The sequence below is a fragment of the Monomorium pharaonis genome, chromosome 8 (genome assembly GCF_013373865.1).
Source record: "Monomorium pharaonis isolate MP-MQ-018 chromosome 8, ASM1337386v2, whole genome shotgun sequence".
NCBI classification, from domain to species: domain Eukaryota; kingdom Metazoa; phylum Arthropoda; class Insecta; order Hymenoptera; family Formicidae; genus Monomorium; species Monomorium pharaonis.
In genome coordinates, this window is record NC_050474.1 from 9,981,562 (window position 1) to 10,009,077 (window position 27,516).

Genomic DNA, 27,516 nt, shown 5'->3' on the forward strand with positions numbered 1-27,516 from the left:
CGAGCCCCTGATACGCGTATCAAATGCACGATGTAAACTAAGCCAATGAGAGCTCTACATTTTCGAACATTTCATCGCCATGTTGGAAAAAGCAGAACTCTTATGCCCAGTCTACAATGAGTCGTTGGTCGTTGGTCGTAAGAAATTTAACCAATTATGTTCGGTTATTCTTCTCTAAGATCAACTGTGATTGGTTAAATTTCTTACGACCAACGACCAACGACTCATTGTAGACTGGGCATTATCGCGTCTAGTGTGCCAGAGCCATTAAGGCCCTCACACATGAATTGATATAACCGTAACAGTAAGGTTTCGACCAATCACGTACTTGAATTAGCCGGTTACGGCAGGTTACGGTTATGGTCGCCCAATCTGATGCGTCAAAACCTTACGTTATGGTTATGTCATTTCATGTGTGAGGGCCTTTATGCTTATGCTTACGGAAATTCATGTGCGATGGCCTTGAGGGCCTTTAATGAAGATGGACTGATGCTGGTAGCACTAATAGCGTCTGCCCGAACGCACCTCTCATGGTGGTTATGTCAATTCATGTGTGAAAGCCCTGTCGAATTAGTACATATTACATAAAAAAAGGCATGAAAAACAAGTAATTAATGAAGTATTTGCGAGTAAACGTAATTGCACGGCGAATCTATTTCTAATTTTTTTTTTTATTGATATTGAAATGGATATGCAAACGGATATCAACCTGTTACGACCGCAAATGACATTACGAAACATGAATTCGGGCAACATATTCTATATGCCTTTAACATCATTTGCAGGTAAACAATTACTTAATAATCGGTACATTAATAATGCTTACACTTTAATCTATTACACGTTAGTCCATTAATCAGATTTAAACATACAACAGTATGGCTTGAGTCCAGATATGAATCCTATAGGGCTTTTATAAGACATGTTGAAATGGAAAGTTGGAAAACATAGTGCTCGAATGTTAACAGCATTCCACATGTTGCAAAAGGAATGGAACAATTTAGATTAAGAAACGAGAAATTTCATTATTAACCTACTGACCAAGGATGACAGATTAACTTGTTATTGGAAAATGCTTCTATGCTTCTCCACATCTATTTTTGAGTTTCTTATTGTTTAATAATCATGTAACATGCAATTTATGATACTAGAACACAACATTGCACGCGCTTTGCATTTAGCATTTTTATATTGAACACTGCACATATTCTTCTTCTGTAGTATTATTCTCACACACTATCATATTTAATCTTCTTCTCTATCTTACACTCTCATTCTTTCTCTCTCCCTCTCTCTCCCTCTCTCTCTCTCTCTCAACTCAAATTATTAATTATATATTTTCATGTTTTTTAATATTACTCTTGCACACTTTACCTCCATACTTAACCCCCTTTAAATAAATTAAAAATTATAATATATTATCTGTAATGTTATCTGTTAATTTTCAATCAAATTTCAAAACTTTCACTTTCTGGCTTTCTTGTTTAATCACTCTCAATTACAATTTCCCTCTATCTAATCTCTTTCCTTTTCTGATCTCTTTCGATAAAACTCACTATCTCTCTCTGACCATTTCGACAACAAGCATCCAACAATTTTAAAATTAAATTTTTTAAATCTTATGCTTTAATAATACAATTTTAGAATTAAATTTTTAAATAAATTAAAAATAATATATGTAATGTTACCTGGTAATTTTCAATCAAATTTCAACACTTTTATTTTCTGGCTTTCTTTTTTAAACTCTCTCAATTTCCATTTTTTTCTCTCTAATCTCTTTCCTTTTCTTCTATTAAAATACACAAAATACACAAAATGTCAAAATAATTAAAACGCAAATGATATTTAATAAGAATGATAATTAATCAGAAATGATAATTATTGAGAATAATAATTAATAGGAAATAAGAATTAAGAGTTTAAGATTCCTTTTTTTCAAAATAATTAAAACGCAAATGTTACCTTCCCGTAATCTCGCACTCTTTTTTTCTCACTTAATAAGATCTTCAAATTTACTCAATCTCTCTCTCTATCTTTCTCTCTTTCCTTCTATCACTTAATTTTTGCAATCTGAAAGACTTAAAAAATTTAATTTTAAAGTTGTATTATTAAGGCATAAGATTAAAAAATTTTAATTTTTAAATTCTTTTGTCAAGTCTCTCTCTCTCTCTTTCTCTCACTATCTTTCCTTTTACCTATTAAAATATACAAAATGTAAAAATAGTTAAAATGTTACCTAATATTACTCCAAAATAAAACGCAAATGTTACCTGATATTACTCCTTATTACTTCTTACAAACATTTTCTGAGAACTGTCAAATACAACTTTCCAAAAAATACGCGAACTGTCAAAAGTTTGACAGGAGCAGACGACAGTGTGAAGAGAGTCACACAGCACGAACTTGACAACCAGCAATCAATCAGCATCGCGAAGAAGCGATGACAAAATCAATAACATGCCTTTTTTAGAAAGGAATATAAATTATTATTTACCTTATTAAAACTTCCTGCACAATTTGCATACTTTTAATATTATTATAACCAATTTTGACTTGAAACTGTCAAAACACAACTGTCAAACACTACCGAGCATGCGGCTCAGTGATCAGCGAAAGAACCAATCAGGACCACGGATTAAGGGGATACTAAACTGCTCTGTTTTATCACTAATTTTTCGGACACCGAAATCTTTTTATTGATTGCATGGAATTGAAAACCCTTCTCCAAAATTAAAGATAGTAACGCGGTGCGCTGCGATCAATTTCATACGAAAAACGAAAAAAGTTAGAAAATTATAATTTTGTTAGCGACTTCTGTAATCGACTCGTGAAAACATTTGCTGCGTATAAAAGTTTTAAATTTTGTACGTATAAAATAAGCATGAGGCGCACTTGGCATTTCAGCAAAGAACAATACTGTGCTTTTAGAATGAGCCTAAGAACTTTAGAAAAACAGTTTTCCGTGTTTAAGGGAATCCTATCTGTTTTATCGACAGAATTGTACAATTTGTTACAAAATCCTTCTCCACAATTAAAGTATAGACGATAACAGTGTGCGGAATACATAAACTTTAATTGTGAAAAAGGATTTCTAAATCTATAAAAGAAATACATACAAAATTTTGTTAATGACGTGCCTAAATGACTCTACATTATCGATCTCGATTAAGTTTGACAAGCAGTTTAGCATCCTCTTAAAGGCAATAATTCTTCGAGACTTTCGAGATGACTTCGATACATTCGATAAATAAATAACATGCTCTTTTTAAAAAAGGATTTTGCTGCGGATGAGTTAAATTGTCATCGTAATTTTCTGTAGCATTTGCAAAGTGTGCTTGATGAATAGAAAAATTGTTAATTTAAGAAGAAACAATATGCACTATTAAATACACAGATATACATAGGATTAGATCCTTACACGTCGTTAAACTTGCATAATTCCAAGCAACAGGAGCAACATGCATGCATATGTTAAAGAAAAGTATCTGGCACAGGCTCCTTCAAGGGTAAAGACTGCTTCAGGTATCTGAAGCAGTCTTTACCCATTTATTTCTTGAAAACTAAACATTGCACTATATGAATATCAATAAAAACATGTCTGCTCAGATAATTAAAGAAAAAAAACTCATATTTTATACATTTATAGTTATTTCTATATAAATTTGTTAAGAATGAAGTCTTCAAAAGTTATAAAGGATAAAGTTTTATTATTTTTTCTTATAAATTATGTAATTTGAACAATAGTGGGCAAATTATTTATAATATTAGATTATATTACATGTTTGCAACTTTCTGTAATAATTTTGTTAAAATTTTTTCTCTTTTTTTAACAATGTATGAAACAAAATCATTATAAGGCAACATACTTTTCTGTGAGAATACAGATCTAGGGCTCGATTCTTGAATTCATTCGCAAGAGAAACGTATTCGCAAATTCTGATCTTACAGAAAAGTTGGAAATTTATTGGCTGTCGTATTGTTTTTAACCAATAAACTTGCAACTTTTCCCCTACAGCATGAAATATTGCTGCAACGTTGCAGAAATATTATTTTGCAAGATTGAAATATTGCAGAAAATATTGCTGCAATATTGCAGCAATATTCCTATGTCCGCTCCAAAACAATATTGTGCAATATGTCTGCAATATTTCTGCAATATTCCCCGTAAGATTTCTGTAATATTTCAGCAATATTGCTGCAATATTTCTTGTAAGATTGCTGTAATATTTCTGAAACGTTAATGCGCAATATGAAGGAAATGTTGCAGGTGGTTAAATTAATCAAATAATATGTAAGATGTGTATTATACGAAAAACGGAAAATGAATTTATTGTCATACCGTTACGGCACAATAATTTAAAAAATTATTAATTAAAAAAGTAATTAAATTAACATACACCAACGGATATCGAATATCGGTCCATTCTAGATTTAAGTAAGCATTAAAATGAAGCAAGTCCAGAAAATGCCCATCCTGATCAATTTATACGCTAGAATTACACATGCATGTACGGTTCACACATGTTTAATTAATGTATTATATATATAAGTCAGAGTGAACATCTTCTGGACTTGCTTCACTCAATCTAGTATGGGACGCAACGCTGTCGTGATTACAGAATTTGTTGCACATCTATGTATCTTTTAGCTCTAATTTTACATAAAAATTTAAAATAAAAATATCCTGCTCTATTTTTTTATTTGTCCCTTAAAACTATGTAAAATATTACTTATTGTTAGTTCTAGATTAAGAAATACGGATTATACGGAAATAAATTTTGCACGGTTGCAATATAATATTGCCACAATATTGTGCAATATCTGTTAGGAAATATTACATTTGTAATATTGCTACAATATTGCACAACATCTGCTAAGAAATATTACATTTGTAATATTGCTGCAATATTGTGCAACATTTGCTAGGGAATATTATATTTGTAATATTGCTACAATATTTCTGCAATATTGGTTATATTATGCACTATTGCAATATTTCTGCAACGTTGCAGCAATATTTCATGCTGTAGGGGTTCTGTTAGAGCGAGTATTTGCGCATACGTTTCTCTTGCGAATGAATTCAAGAATCGAGCCTCTAATGATCTCATATATGGCAACCGTAATCTTCTATAGCTCTGCTCGTGTTGCAGAGATTTTTGTAATTTGTTTAAACAAACTTTGGTATAAACAAATTACAAAAATCGATTTTTTTAAGAAAAACTAATAGCGCCATTTGATTGCACAACAAAAATTACATTCGAGAATCGGAAATCATGTATTACATTGCTAAAAATTGATTTCATGTAATATTTATCAAATTTTTGTTAAATATTGTGTTATAATTAAGAAAAAAATGTGATTAAGGTATATTTTACAAAAGTAGACCTCTATTTACAACCTCTATGTGTTTGAATTGCAAAAAAACTTTATTTTATTAATTATAAATGTTTATAATAACACTTATTTTGTCTTTGTACCGAGTAAAAAAAATTTTTATTTATTAATGTATATAACCAAATAATTTTTATTTTTACCAAAATATAATAATACTATCATAAAGTACACATTCTAAATTTTAAAAATCATATTCAAAGAATCATATTCAAGCGATTTAGAGCAATCTGCCCAGTGAACACATTTTATAGCGGCAATATAACATGGAAGTTACATGTAATTTAACATTGTTATTCTTGTGATATGTAGGTGCTATATGACATGGAAATAACCCCAGCAAGCAAAATGCTAGCAGCTTGCCGGCAATATGCCAGCAAACTCGAGCATGATATCGCAGCAGATTTCAATCTGCTGCTTCCTCATTAAGCTTAGTTTCTAACAGCATAGATTATCAACAGAAAATATTGATAGAAATACAGCAAAAATCGAATATCATCTGCTACCATAACATGACAGCAAATTCATACTAAATATCGAACACAATCTGACAAATTAAACTCTAAACGCAGAAAGACAGCAAAAACGAAGCATGAAATGCTATCACGTTGCGACACCAGAAACGCGGCGAAGATACAGCACGATGTGTCACATGAAGTACTGACAGCAAAAATGCAGCAGAAATCGAGCAGAGCCTGCCGTCATGACATGCCGGCGAAAACGCAGCAGATATAGAACGCGATCTGCTTTATCGATTGTGACGGCAAAAACATAGCAGAAATCGAGCACCAAGCTGTCGTCACAAGTAATCGGAAAAATATAGCAAAAATTTAACACGATATGACGTATTATTAATAATTTTTAATTAGTAAAATAAATAATTAATGTATGCAACGTACATATGTTTATTAATATTATTATTACATTTAATTTACATTATATAATTTTATAAATTTGATGATATTTAATTTACATATACATTACGAATTATATATTTTATGATTATATACTTAAATTTAAATGTGGCATTTTCGACTGACTGCAGAGAGTTAATTAAACCCAAGATGATATCACATGCAAGAACCGTCCAATTTGAACTTTTTTTTATATGAAGGTGGAAATCTTTGAGAAGACTTCTGGGAGGATCAGGTCCGGGAAGTGTGGGATTCGACGGGAGACACGTCGGGCGATCAACCTTACTACCGCCCACTCACTAAAATCATCTATTATAGAGGATTCATGGCTCCTGCACACAGGACGCGGCAAAGCGGCATCGCGGTGGCCAATCACCGTCTTGCTTTTTTATTAAATACATATATGTATTATCAGAAAAGCAAGACGGTGATTGGCCACCGCGATGCCGCTTTGCCGCGTCTTGTGTGCAGAAGTCATCACACATCTGATGTAGCAAACTCGCGGTCTATACCTGCCGCGTTTTCGCAGTCATGTCATGACGGCAGGCTCTGCTCGATTTCTGCTGCATTTTTGCTGTCAGTACTTCATGTGATACATCGTGCTGTATTTTCGCCAAGTTTCTGGTATCGCAGCGTGATAGCAAATATGTCAAATTTCTAGCTACATTTTACTAATTTAATGTGACATCATGACATATCTGTTTTTTTATTTAATTTTTAGTGGTATATTGTGTCAACACACAATGTCTGATTTTTGTTTTGTTAATGTCTTTAAATTTTGTTGTACTTTTGCTGCATTTTTGAGGGCACATTGTGACGCAAAGTCTACTCGATTTTTGTCGTGTTTCTGTTAATGTTAGTTGAAACGGCAAACTGTAATTGCTTGCTGTCCAACTTTTGCCAGCATAATATGTGTCAAAATTTTTCAGTTCGTGCTCTCGGCAGGTTTGGCTATCTGGGACCTGTTACGTAATATTTGTTATACGCAAGTGATCTAGCTGTTATACATCGTTTTGGCGTTACAGTTATTCAACAAAAATGGTATAATTGTATATAACACGTTCGTATCAATGTTATTACGGAACGATGCGTCGTAGTTGACTCAGAAATCAGACATTATAACATCCTGAATGACAGATCTATTTAATAATAAAAAAAATTATTATAAAGATAATGTTTCCAAAAATAACGGTTTGTCTACAATTACTGCGCACAAAAAATGCACAAAATCTAAATTCATCATGTGCTGAACAAAAACAATAATAAATGTATACTATTCAATTTTTCTTAGAATTATGATCTATATAGTTAACCATCTAATTAATCATTTGAACGCTTCAAAGATTAGTGCTAAATTGATCGCAATTTCCATCAAATTATTAAGGTTATGGAAAAAGATAAATTTAACAATGAAATTAATAAGTAAATAAATTAATGTTATTTATTTTTAATGTTTTGCAAAATTTAATTGCTTTTATAAAAAATAATATAGTTGCGTCAGTTTACATATAGGTATATGTAGACAATAACAAGTACCCATATCGATGAGTCAAATTGGCGTGGCAGGTAGAGTACAAGGTTCGTCATCCTAAGGTCCCGGGTTCAAACCTAGCAGCGGCAAGTAAGAATAAAATAAAAAATAACATAATTTAAATTTAATTAATTAATAAAAATTTATTCTAAATGTAGTATGTGCTGTTGATAAAAATAATTTTTAAAAAATAAAATTTTTATTTTATTTTATTTTTCTTTGTGACTGTTGTGTAACGGTTAGATAACATGTTATATTGCTGAGTCGGAAATTGTAACTTAAATGTAAGTTACGTGTAATTTCAGAGTAACGTAACCTGTTATATTCGGTTACATTGCTGTTACACTGCTGCTATATTACTGTGTTCACTGGGTGTGGACGAGATGGACAGTGATCTTGAAAATGTAGGGTTAGATTAACGCATTCTAACATTGCGTGCACGCAGTAGACCGCAATCTATTTTGCGAGGAAAAAATGGTTTTGCGTGACATACAAAAAAGTGACGCTCAAGTAAATACTATCGTAACATCACTTTTCTACAAAAATACCTGTTTTTCAGTATACTAAAATACTCCATGTTTAATATGCAAAATAAATACTTTTTTTGAAAAAATGGTCAAAGATATAAATTTTTTTGAAGTATAATACATGAACAATAAAAGTCTAAATTTTTAGCTAAAAATATTGAAAATTAAAAAAGTTATGATTTATTTTGTAAAAACTCTTTTTCTAATGTTGGAAGATTAAAAAAATTTTTTAGGTACTAACGGTTTTAGATTTTTGTTTAAATAATATCAGAATACATTTTCCAAACATTCAAGTTTATCCATGAATTTTTTTGTTAGCATATCTTTGATAATTTCATAAATACAGCATTTTAAAAATGACGATGGTTGGTAACCACCCAGTGTGACCTCGACGTTAGAAAAAAGAAGTGTGATCTCAAAGGGTTAAAATCAATTGTTTTTAAAAATATTTTTTAGTTAGACAGATATTAGAAACGTATTTGTGCCGAGTGCGCGGGCTCACACTTCATACTTACTGCTACTCTAGGTTATTAACGAAATGGCAAGACTTTCAAAAAACCTAGCTCTTCTAATTAAGGTTTTGAAAAATAATTTTATGAACATTTTTTATATGAAAATTTCTGCTCTTTTGATTGGCGGCATTAATTAAAAAAATGTTTAATTAAATAATTATTTGCCAAAAACCTCAATTTTGCATTTATTTTGTTAAATAAAAAAGTTCACTATTTAATGAGATAAACCATTTTTTTTATATTTCGGATATATTGAAGAAGAGAGTTGAGAAGAGAGTTCCTGTTGAGTTTATTTGTATTGAATGTTTTTGCAGTCAAAGTCTAAAGACTCCACTATATAGGGAAATAATGAAAATAGTTTATTGTAATATTAATAATATAAGGAAAAAAATCACAAATTCAAGATGAAACTTTTAATCAAATTTAACCTAAGTGGTATATACTTTTGGATGGTTTAACTTAAGTATTATATATTAAGTGTGTCAAATTCAACCTAAGTAATATATGCTAAGGTCCGTATTCAGAACGCGCTAACAAAAATGTTAACGCGTTGTTATTTAATAGAAGAATCTGTATTATAAAAAACATATTTTTCTATTAGATAATAACGCGCTAACATTTTTGTTAGCGCGTTCTGAATACGGGTCTAAGTGTGTCAAATTTAACTTAAGTAATATACATTCCTGAAATGGTGTAACTTTGATTATTAAAGTGATAATTATTTTAAATAAAAAATTATTGTATTTACACACACAAATTAATTTTTCTACAAAAATAATGTGTTTTGAATATTTTGCGCCAATTAAGAATAAACATTTCAAAATGAGAGCATTCAGTTTTTTTTCTACAAAAATAATGATATGAAGAAATATATGCGCTAATCTATAAAAATAGATGTTTATTTTTTGGCTGGCATTCATAGTTTGATTTTTCCTTAAGCTTGCATCAAACTAAAGATTTATATTGAGATTAAATTGAAATGTAACCAATTAGGAACGAAATATTATATTTCGTCAATATATTTAACTTTGTCAATATTTTTAACTTTGCTTTGAATGATTAAATTCCAATTTAATCTCAATCTCAATTTTTAGTCTGATATGGCTTTAAGATTGTTTTAAGTTTATCTTTAGATACAATTTTGTTAACTATAAAGGTAATTTAATTATACAATGTTACGTTTTGGGGGGAGAATGTGCGTGGGCCGAGCGGGAGCCGTAGCTTCCCCCCCCCCCATGAGCGTAGCTTGGCAAGGATTAGTCTCTTTAGGAGGGGTGGGGGAGGCAAGAAGGAACAGATATGTATGAAAAAAAAAATATATATACATATATGGGCTACTTATACATGTGTATATTATTATTAATTTGCGACCGGCCCGCCCTTTTTCTTATATGTCTGTCCCGTTTTTCGGGGAGGCTTGACGAGCCTCTGAAACGCGGCTGTTGACCGTGGGGTTGCCCCTGTTGAGAACTCCAGCCTCGGGAGTTTCCCGACAATGATTTCGTCCGCTATGATCCGGGGACCTCGGCGCGGTGGTAGCCGGACCTGTTGATCTACCCGAGCGGGCCTAGTGGGTGCCCGCGAGGGAGCGATGTCCTTGATAGCGTGTGGTGGAGGAAGGCGCCGTGTGGCGCTTGGTGGGAGTGGAACTGGCCGGGCAGGTGCGTGTGCCTTTTGTGGCTTTGGGGGCGGATTCAGCTCGAATGGGTCAGGGGACCCATGCCGGATTGGTGACGATTCGGTAGATCATGGTTATTCGAAGATTCTGGGGTCGAACGTCCCTGACTTAATCAGACGCCACTTGAGGCGCTTTAACTGCCTCTTACGGCCCCCTCGCCGCGAACGAGTCATGATGTGCTGCGGTAGGGGTGGGCGGGAGAATTATCAGTATGTCCATAATGGCGATATTTTAACGCGTGGCAGGCAGGGTTTCCAGAACACTCTCCGATCACGAAAGTAAAAGTAAAGAGGGTAGTTCAATCACGTTATCTAGCTCTATTTTTCCCTTTCCTATTCCTTGATTGAAATCAAGGGTAGACTTTGCTAAGCTTTGCGGTTTCATGTCCGAACGATAGCTAGTTATTATTGGTGAAGTATCTTTAGAATTAGAGTTGAGGGAGCCAGGGGGTATCGGGATTGGTGGAATCCGCGGAAGAAAAGCGCCTTAATAGGCTAGCCCGTTACCTGCGGATTGGGAGGAGGATTGTGAGGGGAAGCGCCTTAATAGGCAGCCCGCTGCCCACAAGGTTGAAGGGATATTGTGGGGTGAAAGCGCATTAATAGACTGCCCGTTGCCCACGAGGTTCGGAATTCAATTTGATAGAGGTCGGCTCAACTCTTTTTCTTTAAAGGTTACTATTTCGACGCCGATGGATCAGTTGTACGCAAAAAAAATTTATTTAAATGTGTATCCATATCTGCTCACTTGCGCGCGAGTATGTAATTATTTATGAAATATACAGAGAGAGAGAGAGAGAGAGAGAGAGAGAGAGAGAGAGAGAGAGAGTGAGAGTGAGAGTGAGAAGAGACGCAACGAGGGAAGAATCTTAAATCGGGTTAATTGTTGCAATATGCAATTTCTTTTTTCCTCTATTTATTGATTAGGGTATTTTCATTTATAATGCCTGCTTGTCACGCGAGTGAGGGTACGCGAATTCTAATGGTGCTAGTGGGAGAGGGGGATTGATGAAAGTGAGTGAAGTTACCCCTGTTCTTTTGTGGGTTACTTCCAGGAAACGCGAGCAAGCGCGAGTGGGAGGATGAGCGATACAACGGCGACAGGAATGAAAGACGTGAGACGGAGCGCCTTAGTAAGGCGCAACATAGCCCACGCGGGGAGAGAATTGTAGATGCGACTGAGAGCGCCCTTGATGGGCTGCCCTGTGGTGCGCAGTAGGCAATGGAATTAATATAGTGGGAATAAAGCGCTTTAATAGGCGGCCCGTTGCCCACTGGACATCCCCTGGCTTAAGCGCCTTAATAGGCGCCCCTGGCCTGAGGTTCACAGAAAAGACGAGCGCTTGAGTAGAAGCGCGCGCCTCCAGGATGAGGAGTCAGGGAAATTGCCTTTATTTGCTCTGGAACACTTGAAGCACCGGGGAGCAATGTTCTTATTACTATCTTAGGCTAGCACTCGCGCACCGAATACGAAAAGTATATTAAAAAAAGGGAAATAAAAAAAGAAAAAATATATTTTCAAGGATTTATTATAGAAAAGAAAAAAAAAAGGAACAAGTTTTTAAGTTGATTGCAAATTTATTCACTTGGCGAGGTTAATTATTTAATAGAATGAAATTATTAAAATACTAGTTTCGATACGGCGGTAGTTATCGAAGACAGAAATACTACTTACAATTAGAATTCCAGTACGTCTTTAGGATAGCAGGTGTGCGTGTACGCAGGGCGGTACGTTCCGATTCAACGGACTAATATTGCGTATGAAAAGTAACGAGTTGTTTAGTCAAAATGCTAATGCTCACTAGATCGAAAATGCTACGGTCAGCACGACGGACTGTAAGAGCGAAAATGCTCCTTTCCGCGGCTCTCGCGCTTCTTATATACCCCAAAACTAGGGGGTCCTAGGGGCGAGCGTGGGGAAGCTCAAATTCTTTGAATTTTCCGCGACAAATAACTATTATTTTTGAAATTTTATAATTTTTAATTTTTATTTGGATTGTTATAAATTTCGGTCAAGAGGTAGCCAAGGGGGTTAGCGTTCGAATGCTTCTTTTGCCTCCCTCCTATCACCTCTGTGAGCGGAGTAATTAATTTGCATACTTTCGTAATTGCTTTACTCTTGTTATTTCACTCACACCTCTCGGTTGTAGTAATGCTTAAGCTATCGCTATCCCACTCGGGTAACACGCGCCCCGCGGCTGGACCGACTCTTCGGCAGCGCGAGGGTGTCACGCGCGAACCGCGTGGTTGAAAAATATTTGCATTACTCCAAGTTGTTAATAATAGTGAGAGAGCGGGAGCGTGATTGCGATGGATCGTAATTCATAATAATTAATGAGGGAGGTTGAGGGGTGGCGATTGCACCCTGACGTCGTTAATGGCAAAGAAAAAAGTGATGAAAGAATATTATTCTTTTAACAAAATTGATAATTGAACGCGGCATGATTCGATGAATTTGAGCTTTGACAAAAAGGAATAATAATTATGTACGCAATAATATAAAGTTAATAAGGATCGTACGCATAGGGCGTACACACCGGTACCCCGTGCGTCCGATTTTGTGGAGAGGGGAGCGCTCGGTGGGACGGGCGCCGCGATGGAGCATGCGAGAGCACGACGCGAGAGAGTGAAGCGAAAAAGATATATCGGAAAATTTTCGTCGAACGTAACATACAAAATTACCTTTTTTAAAAAAAGATAAAAAAAGGTGCCAAGTGTGTGTATGTACGCCTCTAAGAAAAAAACTATTATATTAGGTAAATTGTCTTACTATCTTATTGTTTTATTGTCTTTTCTTCACAAATAATGATATGAAGTAAATGCGCCAATTATAAGAATACAGTCGGACCTCTCATTTAGCATAGCCACGGGACCAAATATGATAAATGAGAGGTTCGTGTTAGCGCCGCTCAAAACAGGGCCGTACGTACATGTCGCCAGATCCAGTTTCAAATTGTGGAGGTTAGAATGTGATTCTTTCATTGGCAAGTACGTATGTACGGATCTGTTGCAGACGACTGCGCATCGAGTACACGCAGCGACTGTGATCACGTGGTATACTAAAACGGAGGTTTTTGGTATGCTAAATAGGAGGTTATGCTAAGTGGGAGATCCGACTGTATTTGTACAAAATTTATTTATTATAACTTTTTATTAAAATATTTAATAATAAACGAGCTTGATGATTAAATAATTAAATGATTAAAATTAACCAACGGGATTACCCAGTGAACACAGTAATATAGCAGCAGTGTAACAGCAATGTAACCGAATATAACAGGTTACCTTACTCTGAAATTACACGTAACTTACATGTAAGTTACAATTTCCGACTTAGCAATATAACATGTTATAATTACATGTTATCTAACCGTTACACAACAGTTACAAAGAAAAATAAAATAAAATAAAAATTTTATTTTTTAAAAATTATTTTTATCAACAGCACATACTACATTTAGAATAAATTTTTATTAATTAATTAAATTTAAATTATGTTATTTTTTATTTTATTCTTGCCGCTGCTAGGTTTGAACCCGGGACCTTAGGATGACGAACCTTGTACTCTACCTGCCACGCCAATTTGACTCATCGATATGGGTACTTGTTATTGTCTACATATACCTATATGTTATAATTGACGCAACTATATTATTTTTTATAAAAGCAATTAAATTTTGCAAAACATATTAAAAATAAATAGCATTAATTTATTTACTTATTAATTTCATTGTTAAATTTATCTTTTTCCATAACCTTAATAATTTGATGGAAATTGCGATCTATTTAGCACTAATCTTTGAAGCGTTCAAATGATTAATTAGATGGTTAACTATATAGATCATAATTCTAAGAAAAATTGAATAGTATACATTTATTATTCTGTTTTTGTTTAGCACATGATGAATTTAGATTTTGTGCATTTTTTGTGTGCAGTAATTGTAGACAAACCGTTATTTTTGAAAACATTATCTTTATAATAATTTTTTTTATTATCAAATAGATCTGTCATTCAGGATGTTATAATGTCTGATTTCTGAGTCAACTACGACGCATCGTTCCGTAATAACATTGATACGAACGTGTTATGTTACGATTATACAATTTTTGTTGAATAACTGTAACGCCAAAACGATGTATAACAGCTAGATCACTTGCGTATAACAAATATTACGTAACAGGTTATTTCCATGTCATATAGCACCTACATATCACAAGAATAACAATGTTAAATTACATGTAACTTCCATGTTATATTGCCGCTATAAAATGTGTTCACTGGGTATAGTAAAGCAAAAACTTAGCGTGCCCGGCTCGCATTTTTTCTATATTTCCAAGACTCTATGTTATTGATATCAATAAATATATACACAAGAATGAGATTAATGTGGCTTAAGTATTATTTTACTATCTATCAGTTTTTGCTTCATTATTTGTTATTATTCATTTCTATTTTTAAAATAATTTTTTAATAGATTTTATAGAATTTTTCTAAGTCTTTTTTCAAATATACTTGGCTAATTGTATTCGTATTATTTTTGAATACGTTTATGTACTTGACATATCTTTTTTATCTTTGTAAAGTTTTTAATAGGTTATTTTTTTTATTTTATTTTTATAAATAATTTCCATATTGTATAACATTGATGGGTCACTGCGTTTCAACGAGCCGGGCACGCCAAGTTTTTGCTTTACTATAATCCCGTTGGTTGATTTTAATCATTTAATTATTTGATCATCAAGCTCGTTTATTATTAAATATTTTAATAAAGTTATAATAAATACATTTTGTACAAATATTCTTATAATTGGCGCATTTACTTCATATCATTATTTGTGTAGAAAAGACAATAAAACAATAGAACAGTAAGACAATTTACCTAATATAATAGTTTTTTTCTTAGGGGCGCACATACACACATTTGGCGCCTTTTTTTACCTTTTTTTAAAAAAGGTAATTTTGTACGGATATCACGCATTTTGTAGTATTAAGCATCTTATTTAGGCTGCGTCAATGAATATTCACTGATTATCACAGTTATAAGTATGCCACTGCAAATCAGTGAATATCCATCGATTAAGATTTAGAGAGTGAAATGCGGTAGTAAATAATGTACCAAATTTTTGTCTTCCTAAATGTCTAACAATGATATATTGGCTTGATATATGCGTAGCTTCTTGAATTCTTCACAAACTTCGATGGCACTTTGCTAAATTTTTTTTTTAAATGGAGAAATAAAGGTATTCCTATATTATTACTTTTGCCAGATAGATCAAATTTTTGTAATTGTTCAACACTTATAATTTTATATTGTTTTATACATAGACTCAAAATATTTATAACTGCAGCAACAAGCATTTGTTACTATATAACTACTTAATACTGCATGCTTTGTAATTTCCTGTAGACCTTCATTCTCTATATTATTTTTGTTAACTTTTGTTTGTAATTTGTCAATTTTTTGTGGCTGTATATTTAAAAAAAAGGTCTTTTATGGCTGTGCTTATTATTTTCTTTTTCTCTCTCTTTTTTCTTCTCTTTCAGCAGATAATCGAGGAACAGCCACAATGATTCGAAGGTTCTTTTCTATTAAAAAAAATACGTATACATATATACATATTATATTTCTACATACTAATTTATGGAAAAAATAATGTCTTAGATTGTTTAGATTATATATATATAAGTATGTTTATATATATATATATATATATATATATATATATGTATATATATATATGTATATATATATATATATATATATATATATATATATATATAAGTATTTTTATATGTTCGTATATAGAAGGATGTATATATCTACATATGTGTATGTATGTGTGTCTATGTGTGTGTTATTTGTAAATTTTATTTATCTCTGTCTCTTTTTTTCTTTGTGTAAGTAATGCTTTTCTTCTTTTTTCCCTTATGTTATATATAGTTTTAATAATTTCAATAATTATTCGTAATAAATATAGTATACGAATAATAACGAATAATTATTATTAGAACTATGTATAACATAAGGAAAAAAAGACGGAAAGCATTATTTATATAAAGAAAAAAAGAGAGAAAGAGATAAAAATAAACACACACACACACACACACACAAACACGCACATGTAGGTACGTACATCCTTATATGTACATACATACATACATACATATAAAAATAAATACATACATATAAACACATTATTAGCAACGTTATTCTCTATCTTGTTGTTACCTAATATTCTTCCTTATTTTCTCTTTCTCTTTTTTTCTCTCTCTCTCTTTCTTTCCTTTTTCGGTTTTTCTTTTATCTATTTACTGTATCCATTCTTTTTTGTATTTCTTTCACTTTCTTTTTTTCTCTCGTTATCTTTAGTTAATCTAGTCAAATTTATCTTTAGAATATTCTTCGTTTTCACTATCAAAAGACAAAAATTATATTATATAATATTTAGAAGAAAATATTATTTACACTAAAAAAAAGAAAGAAGGATAAAATACACACATACATATATATGTATATACAGGGTGTTCCAGATTAACCGGAGGAGCCGGCATGTACGTACTCCTCATGAAAAACTGAGTCGAAAATGTCAGTAGCAAAATCTTGAGGGATCAATAGTTTTCAAATAGTAAGCCTTTGAAACCTTCCAACCACAGGCCGTGAAGCTCGCGCTGTCAGGCGCGGCGCGACTAAGCGGCTGGCCGGTCGCTTTGACGAGTATCGCTAAACGGTATGGTACCGAACGAGTATAAATCTGTGAAATCTTTATTAATATTTGTTGCTGTATTCTTAAATCGAGTCTAATTTAATTGACAAAAAGTAATATTAGTTGTAAATTCGATAAAACGTCATTTATATCAATAAAAAATATGTTTCTGAGATACGTTTTATGTATAAATAAATTAATAAATAAAATCAATAGTAATTAAATTATTTAATCAAATAATATTAAAAACATCATGAAGGAATCGACGTAAGTAAATAATAAGTATTATTATTACAAATTACATTTTGAATAATATTTTAGAAACTTTTACAGTAGGTGTTCGAAATGGCCACCACCCATTTCAATACAAAGCTGAGCACGTTTAATTCGGAATTTCGTTCATTTCATTTCCTAAATATGAAATATTTATTTACATCAAATGCGAATTTCAAATGTAAATGTTTTCTAATACTGTTTGTGACAGAACTTTAAAAAAAAAAGTTTTGGAAATGTTGTCCACTAATGTTTTTAATATTATTTGATTAAATAATTTAATTAATATTGATTTTATTTATTAATTTATTTATACATAAAACGTATTTTAGAAACACATTTTTTATTGATATAAATGACGTTTTATCGAATTTACAACTGATATTACTTTTTGTCAATTAAATTGGACTCGATTTAAGAATACAGCAACAAATATTAATTTCACAGATTTATACTCGTTCGGTATACATTAAATGTGTATACATACCGTTTAGCGATACTCGTCAAAGCGACCGACCAGCTGCTTAGTTGCGTCGCGCCTGACAGCGCGAGCTTCACGGCCTGTGGTTGGAAGGTTTCAAAGGCTTACTATTTGAAAACTATTGATCCCTCAAGATTTTGCTACTGACATTTTCGACTCAGTTTTTCATGAGGAGTACGTACATGCCGGCTCCTCCGGTTAATCTGGAACACCCTGTATATGTACATACATACTTATATTTATACATGCACATACATACATATAAGAAAACATACATATATATATATATATATATATATTATTACACAATGTTATTCACTTCTCTCTTTCTCTCTTTCTTTCTTTCACTTTCTCTCTATAATACTCTTTTTAGCATACATTTATTATAATTCATTTAAGAAAGAAAAAGAGATAAAATCCATACACATGCATATATACATATATGTACATACATACTTATTGCATATACGCACATACATATATACATGTAAATATAAGTACATACGCAATAAATATTACACAATATTATTTCTTTCTCTTCCTCTCTCTCTCTTTCTCTCTCAATTTGACAATAACGTTCTTTTTAGCATACATAATTAATTATAATTTATTTACATGTGTAACATAACTTACTTTATTTTCACCTTTTCTTACTCTTCCTTCTTATTTTTCCCTTCGGTGATTATTTTTTCCTTTGGTGAACGAAGGCAGGTGGTATGATAAATACGTTAACCAATCTCCAAATTCGGCACAGCCGTATTTTTCTTTGCAATATAATACGCGTACAGAAACACAAATAACTCGCTATTAACCTCGCGTGCGTTATTAACCACGAACTGTCACATCATCGCCGTGAAACTCGTAGCGGATTCGACCGTCAATCACTTGATACACGACTCTTCTGGATATGTTTTAGAGCATCAAAAAAGTTCAGAAACCCGTATTTTTTTATTGGCTTATCTCGAGGTTTAGAGGTTGTTTTAACACCTATAAAAAACGTATTTTTTCATTTTTAACAAATATCTTCTAAAATATGAGGTATATGAAAAAATGTTTTATACAAAAGTTTTATAGTATTTTATACTCTTTGCAATGATGTATTCAATTCTTTTAAAAATGTCAAATTTTCATTTTTGTTTTTTTTCTAGGGGTTAAAACAACCCCTAAACTCGAGATAAGCTGATAAAAAATACAAGTTTTTTTTTTATGCTCTACAACATATCCAAGGCCAACAAAATTGGTGAGGAACAGCCCCGACCGTTCTCTTATTGTAAGTACAGATAAACGAAATAATTTCAAGAAATTATAAAGTTAATTATTGAAAATGTGAAAAATATTAATCTCTTTAAACTTAGATTATTTTATATGTATATAAAATTGAAAGATTGTAAAATGTAAAAAAACGAGATGTTAATTTTTATTTAAAAAATAATGAATAAATATTTAATAATTAATTAGCATTTCAATTTGATAAATGTTAAGATATAGGATTTGAAAAAAACTCCATTGACTTATTAAAAAAAAATTGGGGACAGAGCGAGAATCGAACCGGCGACTCCGCGCTTACGAAATTAGAGCTCTGTGCGCTCGGATACGAGCGGCTCTGACGATAGGTCAAAATTTTCTGTACTTAAAGATATCGAAAATTTTCAAAATCGATTTTCTCGAGTATTTTTGAGAAGCGCATCGTACTGCTTTAGGAAATTGAAGTCCGGGTACTGATCTTCAAATCCTATAAGTATGAAAAAAATCGATGACCCATGACCCGTAAGGTCCCCTTGTAAGATAGCACACGACACTCTGCTTTGCGGGGTCGTGTATCGCCGATATAAATCATTGTAAATACAGAGTGTCGCGTCTATGAGCTCGCTGTCCACTCTGCCTTGCGGGGTCGCGATCTATTCACTGTAACCGAATAATACAATAAGTGCTCAAGACATATAACGGTGTAAGTGACCAAATACTTTCCTCGCGAGATCTCTGGTAGCGATCCCCAATTGTACTCACAACGAGGGGTACAACATACTACGGTACTAAAAAAATAAGGTGAATTTTTTATTTAAACTTCGCGGGTATGATAAAATTATGACATTTTTTTGTGATTGGTAGTATTGTCTTTGACATCTATGCAGAGTTTCATGTCAATATAATTCAATTGCTGCAGAGCTACACGTGTTTTTGTAGAGATGCCTTTATTTGCGCACAGTACAATTGGACACGTTGCAATTGAACACCGTGCTATTAGACACGAAACATTGCACACCGTTCAATTGCGCACTGTTCAATTGCGCACAGTTCATTTGCACACCGTTCAATTGCACACCGTTCAATTGCACACTGTTCAATTGCCTTTGCCTTCCCCCCCCTCCCGTACCCATCCCGTCCAAGGCGCTAACCCATGTACACATTGCAAACGCAGCCATAATGTATGAATATTTAATATGCGTTTGATTGAACGGTGTGCAATTAAACGGTGTGCAACTGAACGATGTGCAATTGAACGGTGTGCAACTGAACAGTGTGCAATCGAACGGTGTCCAATCGAACTGTCCAATCGAATGGTGTCTAATCCAACGGTGTCCAATCGAACGGTGTCCAATTAAACGGTGCGCAATGTTTCGTGTCTAATAGCAATAGGCAATTGCAACGTATCCAATTGTACTGTGCGCCACTGAACCTCTCCCGTTTTTGTAAACATACAAAAGTGAGTTTTTCGATTTTCAGTATCTGATTTTGTTGAGCAAAGAATTTGCATTAAATTTTGTGGAATGAATATTTTGCCGCGGAAACGTTGAGGATGTTGCAGAAGGCCTTTGGTGATAAGGTTATTTTGCAAAAAAATGTTTACAAGTGGTACAAAGACTTAAAAGAAAGCCGAAAACGAGTTCAAGACGAACAGCGTCCTGGACGAAATTGAGTGTTTTTGGAACCAATCGATATTTGACGCGTTTGAGGCACAAAACATTTTTTTTATGGATTGGGTTGATTCAAATGAAATGCCCGTAGCATCAGCAAGATCTCTGATTATCAATCGACGATTTTTGAGCACCAAATCTTTGATTTCCTTGACGTAGCTTCTATCGATAGATGTTGACGGTCGTTCGGGGCACTGTTCGTTTTGAACTCGTTTTCGGCTTTCTTTCAAGTCTTTGTACCACTTGTAAACATTTTTTTGCGACATAACCTTATCACCAAAGGCCTTCTGCAACATCCTCAATGTTTTCGCGGCAGAATATTCATTCCGCAAACAAAATTTACTGCAAATTCTTTGCTTAACAAAATCCGACATGGTAAAAATCGAAAAACTCACTTTTGTATGTTTACAAAAACACGTGTAGCTCTGCAGCAATTGAATATATTGACATAGAACTGCATAGATGTTAAAGACAGTACTACCAACTCACAAAAAAAAATAATTTCATGATTTTACATTACCCGCAAAGTTTAAATGAAAAATTCACATTTTTTCATTACAGTAGTATTTTATTTTTTAGCTACATTATGAAATGGAAAAAAATAAGGATAATTTTAACTGAAGAAATTATTAAATGAAAACAAATTTTACAATCATTAATAATTAAAGAAATACGCCGACAAGGATTATTGAAATTATTTTTGCTGTATAAGAAAATACAGAAAAAAGAGAAGAAAAGATATTTTAGAAGAGATTCTGGGTCTGTCCAATATTTATCGTGAGGCAACCAATGTTACAATTACAGTAAATAAAATAATCAAATTAATTTACCACTGATGTTTTTACTCATGGTGAAAAAGATTTTCGAAAATATTGTCAAATGAAATGAAAAATTAATCTCGTTAACTTCGTTAACCTCATAAATCAATCTTTGTTGTGTTTTCTGCACATGCCTAACTGACTACTAGGAGAAACACGCGAAATTTCCGATTGGCTGATCCCCTCTCTATTACTTTCCGAGATTTTGTTTTCTAGATTTCGGCTGCCATAGGACAGCACCTTGATAGTTGTCAAAATTTAATTGCAATGACAGTTATTCTCGCAACACGAAGTAAGCGCTGCGAGAAAACCAATCAGCATCGTGGAAAACTGTCAACAATAAAATCAGTGACATCTCCTTTTTAAGAGTGGATTTCTTTTTGTCTTAAGTATAAAGTTTAGTTTATAATTTGATAGTAACATGTATACTTTAATTTTGGAAAATAATTTTTTAATCTGTAAGAGAAGTGGTACAAAATCTCGTTACAAAATTTTTGTAACGCGATTTTGTATATACACTCAGTCGAAAAAAAAGCGGTACACCTAAAATTTGTCAAAAAATCACTAAACTTTCAATGACGATAACTACGCGAGTAATAAAGATAAAAAGGTTTCTAAAAAAAGAAATTAAAGCTTTAAATGTCTACTTTAAGAATTGATTTAGTAAAATTTTGCATAATTTTTTTTTAAATGGCGTATAACAAAGCGAGAGCATGCGAAATTGAAAAATATTGGTCCGAGTTTGCGACGATCCATGGCGTGAGGCAAGTATCGCAACTTAATGGGATAAAAAGCATGCGATAGTACAGAGTTTTCCCTTCAAAATACTTTTTTACTCGTCTCGATACGATGATTTTTCGCTGAGATATGCGCATTTAAAGTAAAAAACTGCTTTTTATTCAAATGCGCATATCTCAGCGAAAAATCATCGTATCGAGACGAGTAAAAAAGTATTTTGAAGGGAAAACTCTGTACTATCGCATGCTTTTTATCCCATTAAGTTGCGATACTTGCCTCACGCCATGGATCGTCGCAAACTCGGATCAATATTTTTCAATTTCGCATGCTCTCGCTTTGTCATACGTCATTTTGAAAAAATTTATTACGCAAAATTTTACTAAATCAATTTTTAAAGTAAACATTTGAAGCTTTAATTTCTTTTTTTAGAAACCTTTCTATCTTTATTACTCGCGTAGTTATCGTCATTGGAAGTTTAGTGATTTTTTGACAAATTTTAGATGTACCGCTTTTTTTTCGAGTGAGTGTATTTGTTTTATAAATTTAGGAAATTTTTTCTTAAAATTAAAATATATGTATCACAATCTGTAAACTGGATTTCATACAAAAAATGAAAAAAAATTTTATAAAATTAATACATACAAAATATCATTACAAAAGTTATTACTTAAAACAGACTGTTTTCAGCATCCCTTTAAGAAATTATGTTAAAATTTGATGGTCCGTTTTCTTTGCGGGAATGTATAATAATGCGACGATTTAGTGTGGCTTATTAGTCCAATGGATCGTACAATAAAAATATTACATAATATTAATTATAACCAATGAAAGAAAAACACATTTTTATTTAAAATCCAACATTGAAACTTTAAAACTCTGAAATAAAAGTTAAGGACTTAAGGAAAAATACTTCCATATTTTACAATGTTAATATTCCAAATTACAAAGAAAAAAATAATTGAGTGTCGGTTGTTCAAAAAGTTGAGTTATTCAATAGTGGCGTTAATTAAAAAAATAATTTTTTTAATGGATAAATTAAAGATATATTGCATTTACGTTTTAAACATTTTATATTTTTTCTTTGATACATGATAAGAATTTATAATGGTAAATATACCGATCAGGTGAGCCCGCTTCGATGACCTTGGCCTTGACATATGTTGTCAAGGTCACCCTCCTGAGTGACCTTGAAAAGATTTTAGCCGTCGCTCGTGATTCGTTAAAAAGTTATTAACAAAAGAAGTTTAATAAATACAACACATAATTATTCAGTATAAAAGTATATCAGATGAGTTTGCAACTTTCCACGTTTAGCGAAGTCTATCCGCCCTGCTTACAGAGCGAAACGACGTCCATGCTTGTACTTCAAGGATTTGCGATATTAGATTTGTAATTGTGACCAAATAGCGAGTTTAAAATGGTTGGGTTAAGTTAGGAAGAAATATGGGGATGGGGTGCAGGGGAAGGGGCGGAGCCCCTCCTCCACCCACGCGTTTTCTAAGCGACTTTCACGCGTTGTAAGTAGGAGATGTTAGTGGACGGGAAAAGAATGTCCCATTAAATAGACTTAATTTGAATTGCATATCTTCTTTTGTCTCTTTCGTCTATGAATAACTTTGTAATAATGCCCAGTGCAATGAAATAACGTTATATTTCCATAATCTATTTCAAGAGTCTTTTTACATTGCAGACATTTAATGGTTCGTCTAATTAAATTATGTTCATAAAGATAACGCACTAATTCTTCGTAATTATTGGTTAAATGGAGAAACTCGTAATGTCGCATGTTTATATCTTGAGATACCTCTTAATACTGACTATAAGAATTCCTACAGTCTCTAAGTATGATTCTGTTATTGCCACGTGTTCATATAAATATATACATTTTATAAATACGGTAAAAGTGCTAAATGGGTTTGCGCGCCAAACTTTCCACGCCAAACAAGATCCACACTGTTCGTTTCCAATGTTTTCGCATTATCTTAATAGCGACATAAAATTGGTTGGGTTATTCTTAGAAAACGCATGGGTGGTGTTTCCGCCTCTCCCCCGGCACCCCCTTCCCATATTTTTTCCTAACTTAACCCAACCATTTTAAATTCGCTATTTGGCCACAATTACAAATCTAATATCGCAAACCCTTGAAGTACAAGCATGGACGTCGTTTTGCTCTGTAAGCAGGGCGGATAGACCTCGCTAAACGTGGAAAGTTGCAAACTCATCTGATATACTTTTATACTGAATAATTATGTGTTGTATTTATTAAACTTCTTTTGTTAATAACTTTTTAACGAATCACGAGCGACGGCTAAAATCTTTTCAAGGTCACTCAGGAGGGTGACCTTGACAACATATGTCAAGGCCAAGGTCATCGGAGCAGGCTTCCCTGATCGGTATATTTACCATCATGTTTTTTAATTATTAAAAATTAATATTAAGTTTCTTATTTTAAGTAGAAATTAATTTTTATTTTTGTCTTATTTTTAGAAATGTGGTATCAGATATTTCTCTGGGCTCTGTTCTCCTCGATATTCGTGCACACAATTGCCGGTGCGATTTGCTTTGCTACTCTACGACAGCACAAATACGGCAAGTATGTAAGAGTGAGTTCTAGCAGAATTTGTTATCTGAAATGATGACTTCATGATTTTACGTATATATCCGCAGATTCTTTCCGCTGCTTATCATAATAATGGGCGTGCTGTTACCGTTGACATCGGGCGTTGTCAGCTCGGCGGCGGTTGCTTTTGTATATAGAGCGTCCGGCTACCAAATGCCGCCCTTGTACGCATTGTTTTGGGGTATCGGGCAGACTGTGGTACCAGTGTGTGTCGGATTCACACGGATTTTAGCGACTTTGTAACGTGTTATTATTAAGAAATGTGCTATTTATGTATGTACATATGACAATAGTAGTCAAGTGTTTTTCTGAGTAAGTTAGTTTTTAAAAGTAACTAATTATTATTACTAGTCATCGAGTCAAAAAAGTAATTAGTTATCGTTACCGTTATTTAAAAAGTAACGATTCGTTACTCTTTTTGTTACTTTTTAGTGTTAAAACGATATTGAAGGAAATTTTTTTTGTAAAATATTTTTTGTAATTATAGAGAAGAAAAGAGGGTTATGGGAACCACCATTTTGTTTTATTTAAATAATTTAGTAAAAATTTGTGTGATACAATTATTGTTGGTACAAATTTATTATTGTTATAACCATAGAGTTCAACCAATCATGTTGTAAGCAGAAGTTCTTCGAATATACATAACAAACATAATTAACAATTTACTTAACGGGTATGGAACATTACCAACAAATATTCTCAAAATTATTTTTATTTCTAAAAAATGAAAAATTAATGCTCTCTGGCGGATTTTATCAGTGTCATAAAACCATCAATTTCTTGTACATACATATTATACAAAAAAATTAAGAATATAAATATGGAAATCTCTGGTTCTTGCGACTTTGCGTATTATAGAAATATTATAAAACTATTATAACAAACAATACTAGATAAGCATTGTAAAAATATTGTAAAAAATATTTTCAGACAGCACAAAATACTAAAAGAGACGACGAAAAGACGTCTTTTTTAAGTTGTTTTTTTAGGAAAGACTAAAAGATGACTATAAGACATCTTTTATAGTATTATCGAAAAGACAACTTAAAAAAGATGTCTTTTTGTCGATTTTCATAGTTGTCTTTTTATTTCATCAACTTTTATAGTTGTCTTTTCGGCAAAGCAAAAAGTGGACTAAAAGATATCTTTTCGCTTGTCCAGTTGGCAAAAGTAACACACCACATGCGAATTTGCCCGCTAGTTAGTGCGCGGCGCCATCGATAGACGGCTTAACTTTCGGAAGCAAAGTGCAGCCGGTCGGTTACATAAAGACCACCCGTAGCGTTAAGACAAGCAAAAATTAGCTTCTTGTTCCTGTCTGATGTGAAAGAGGACTGCCATACACTACTTTTATGATTTACTCATTTTAATTGACCGCGAACAATTATCCGAACGAAATTAAGAACGAAATTACACTAAATTCCGCGACACAAAGACAAGAGTGACTCGACTGCGGTGTAGATTCGCGCGCAGCGAAAACTCGAACAAAGAACGAATCGCATTCACGCGTGTAGGAATGATCGGGCGAGGCCGCGGGATTACGAGGGACTCAAGATATTAATGACTCTAAAATCAGGCGAAAGAAAGTTAGTACAAAACTCGCGGTTAATCCACGATTCGCACGATCGCGAAAATCGGCGACTTTACAAATTTACGCTCGTCTCACCAATGCTGCTCCTTGTTCGGCTCGCCTCCTCGAGATTAGGGTCGGCTCCTGCGTCCTCTTACAAGTTTGTTCTTAATTGTTCGGGACTACACATCGCTAAGACTTCCGCAGCCAAAGTGAGGATCGATCTTCGATCCCGCGGGGGTCACGCCGCGATGCGCCACACTTTGCCTAAGTAGGTCGGGCTTTTATTGGCCGTGATCCTGCAGCCTGATTCGCGTGCGACGCGTTACGTGCACTGTTGCTACACGCTTGTAGATCTTAAACGAAAAACCTGAATTTTCGTATCTTTAGCAACAGGACTGTTTGCAATTTCATCGGTGACGGCTCCGCTCCTTTTGGCTCCTCGTTGGGATTAGCGTAAGGCTCGTTCATACGTCGTACCGTCTCTGCGCCATTGGAAAGTATCTCCTCGGATCCTGCAATATAATGCAGCAGTAACATCACATTCTCACAATTGACAGTAAATTTTAAGGCAAAGTGAAGAGCGGTACGACCTGTGCGCTCCCGCTCCTAAGGGAGTCTCGGCGATTTTTCGGCAGCTCGTTTTTCCCTGCGGCTCGTCGCTTCTCAGGCGTTTTCCGGCAGGATGAGGTGTCAAGACTGTACAAATTCGGCTTTTCCCGGTCCCAACTTCCGCCACACTCGCGATACAACGCTTCAACAATTTTAATTAAGCAAAAAGACAGCATACAGGACAGAAAACACGCTCTTGCACCTACTTCCGAGCGGGAAGACGCAGGACCCG

At 33.4% G+C, this 27,516-nt stretch overlaps 1 protein-coding gene across 5 annotated transcripts in view; it reads left to right on the plus strand.

Annotated features, from left to right (window-relative positions):
• The first annotated feature begins 470 nt into the window (after positions 1-470).
• LOC105837590 (transmembrane protein 170A) overlaps positions 471-27,516 on the plus strand; it is a 28,930-nt gene continuing 1,884 nt past the window's right edge. Inside the window, exons 1-3 of one of the 5 annotated variants that reach the window (XM_036291004.1) lie at positions 471-785; positions 24,970-25,075; positions 25,150-25,266. In XM_036291004.1, coding sequence (XP_036146897.1) covers positions 686-785; positions 24,970-25,075; positions 25,150-25,266 — 323 coding nt within the window. In that variant the 5' untranslated portion in view covers positions 471-685. Of the gene's footprint in view, positions 786-14,103; positions 14,153-24,969; positions 25,076-25,149; positions 25,267-27,516 lie in introns of those variants that run through there. The other 4 variants (XM_036291005.1, XM_012682487.2, XM_012682488.3 and 1 more) reach the window with 4 other exon arrangements.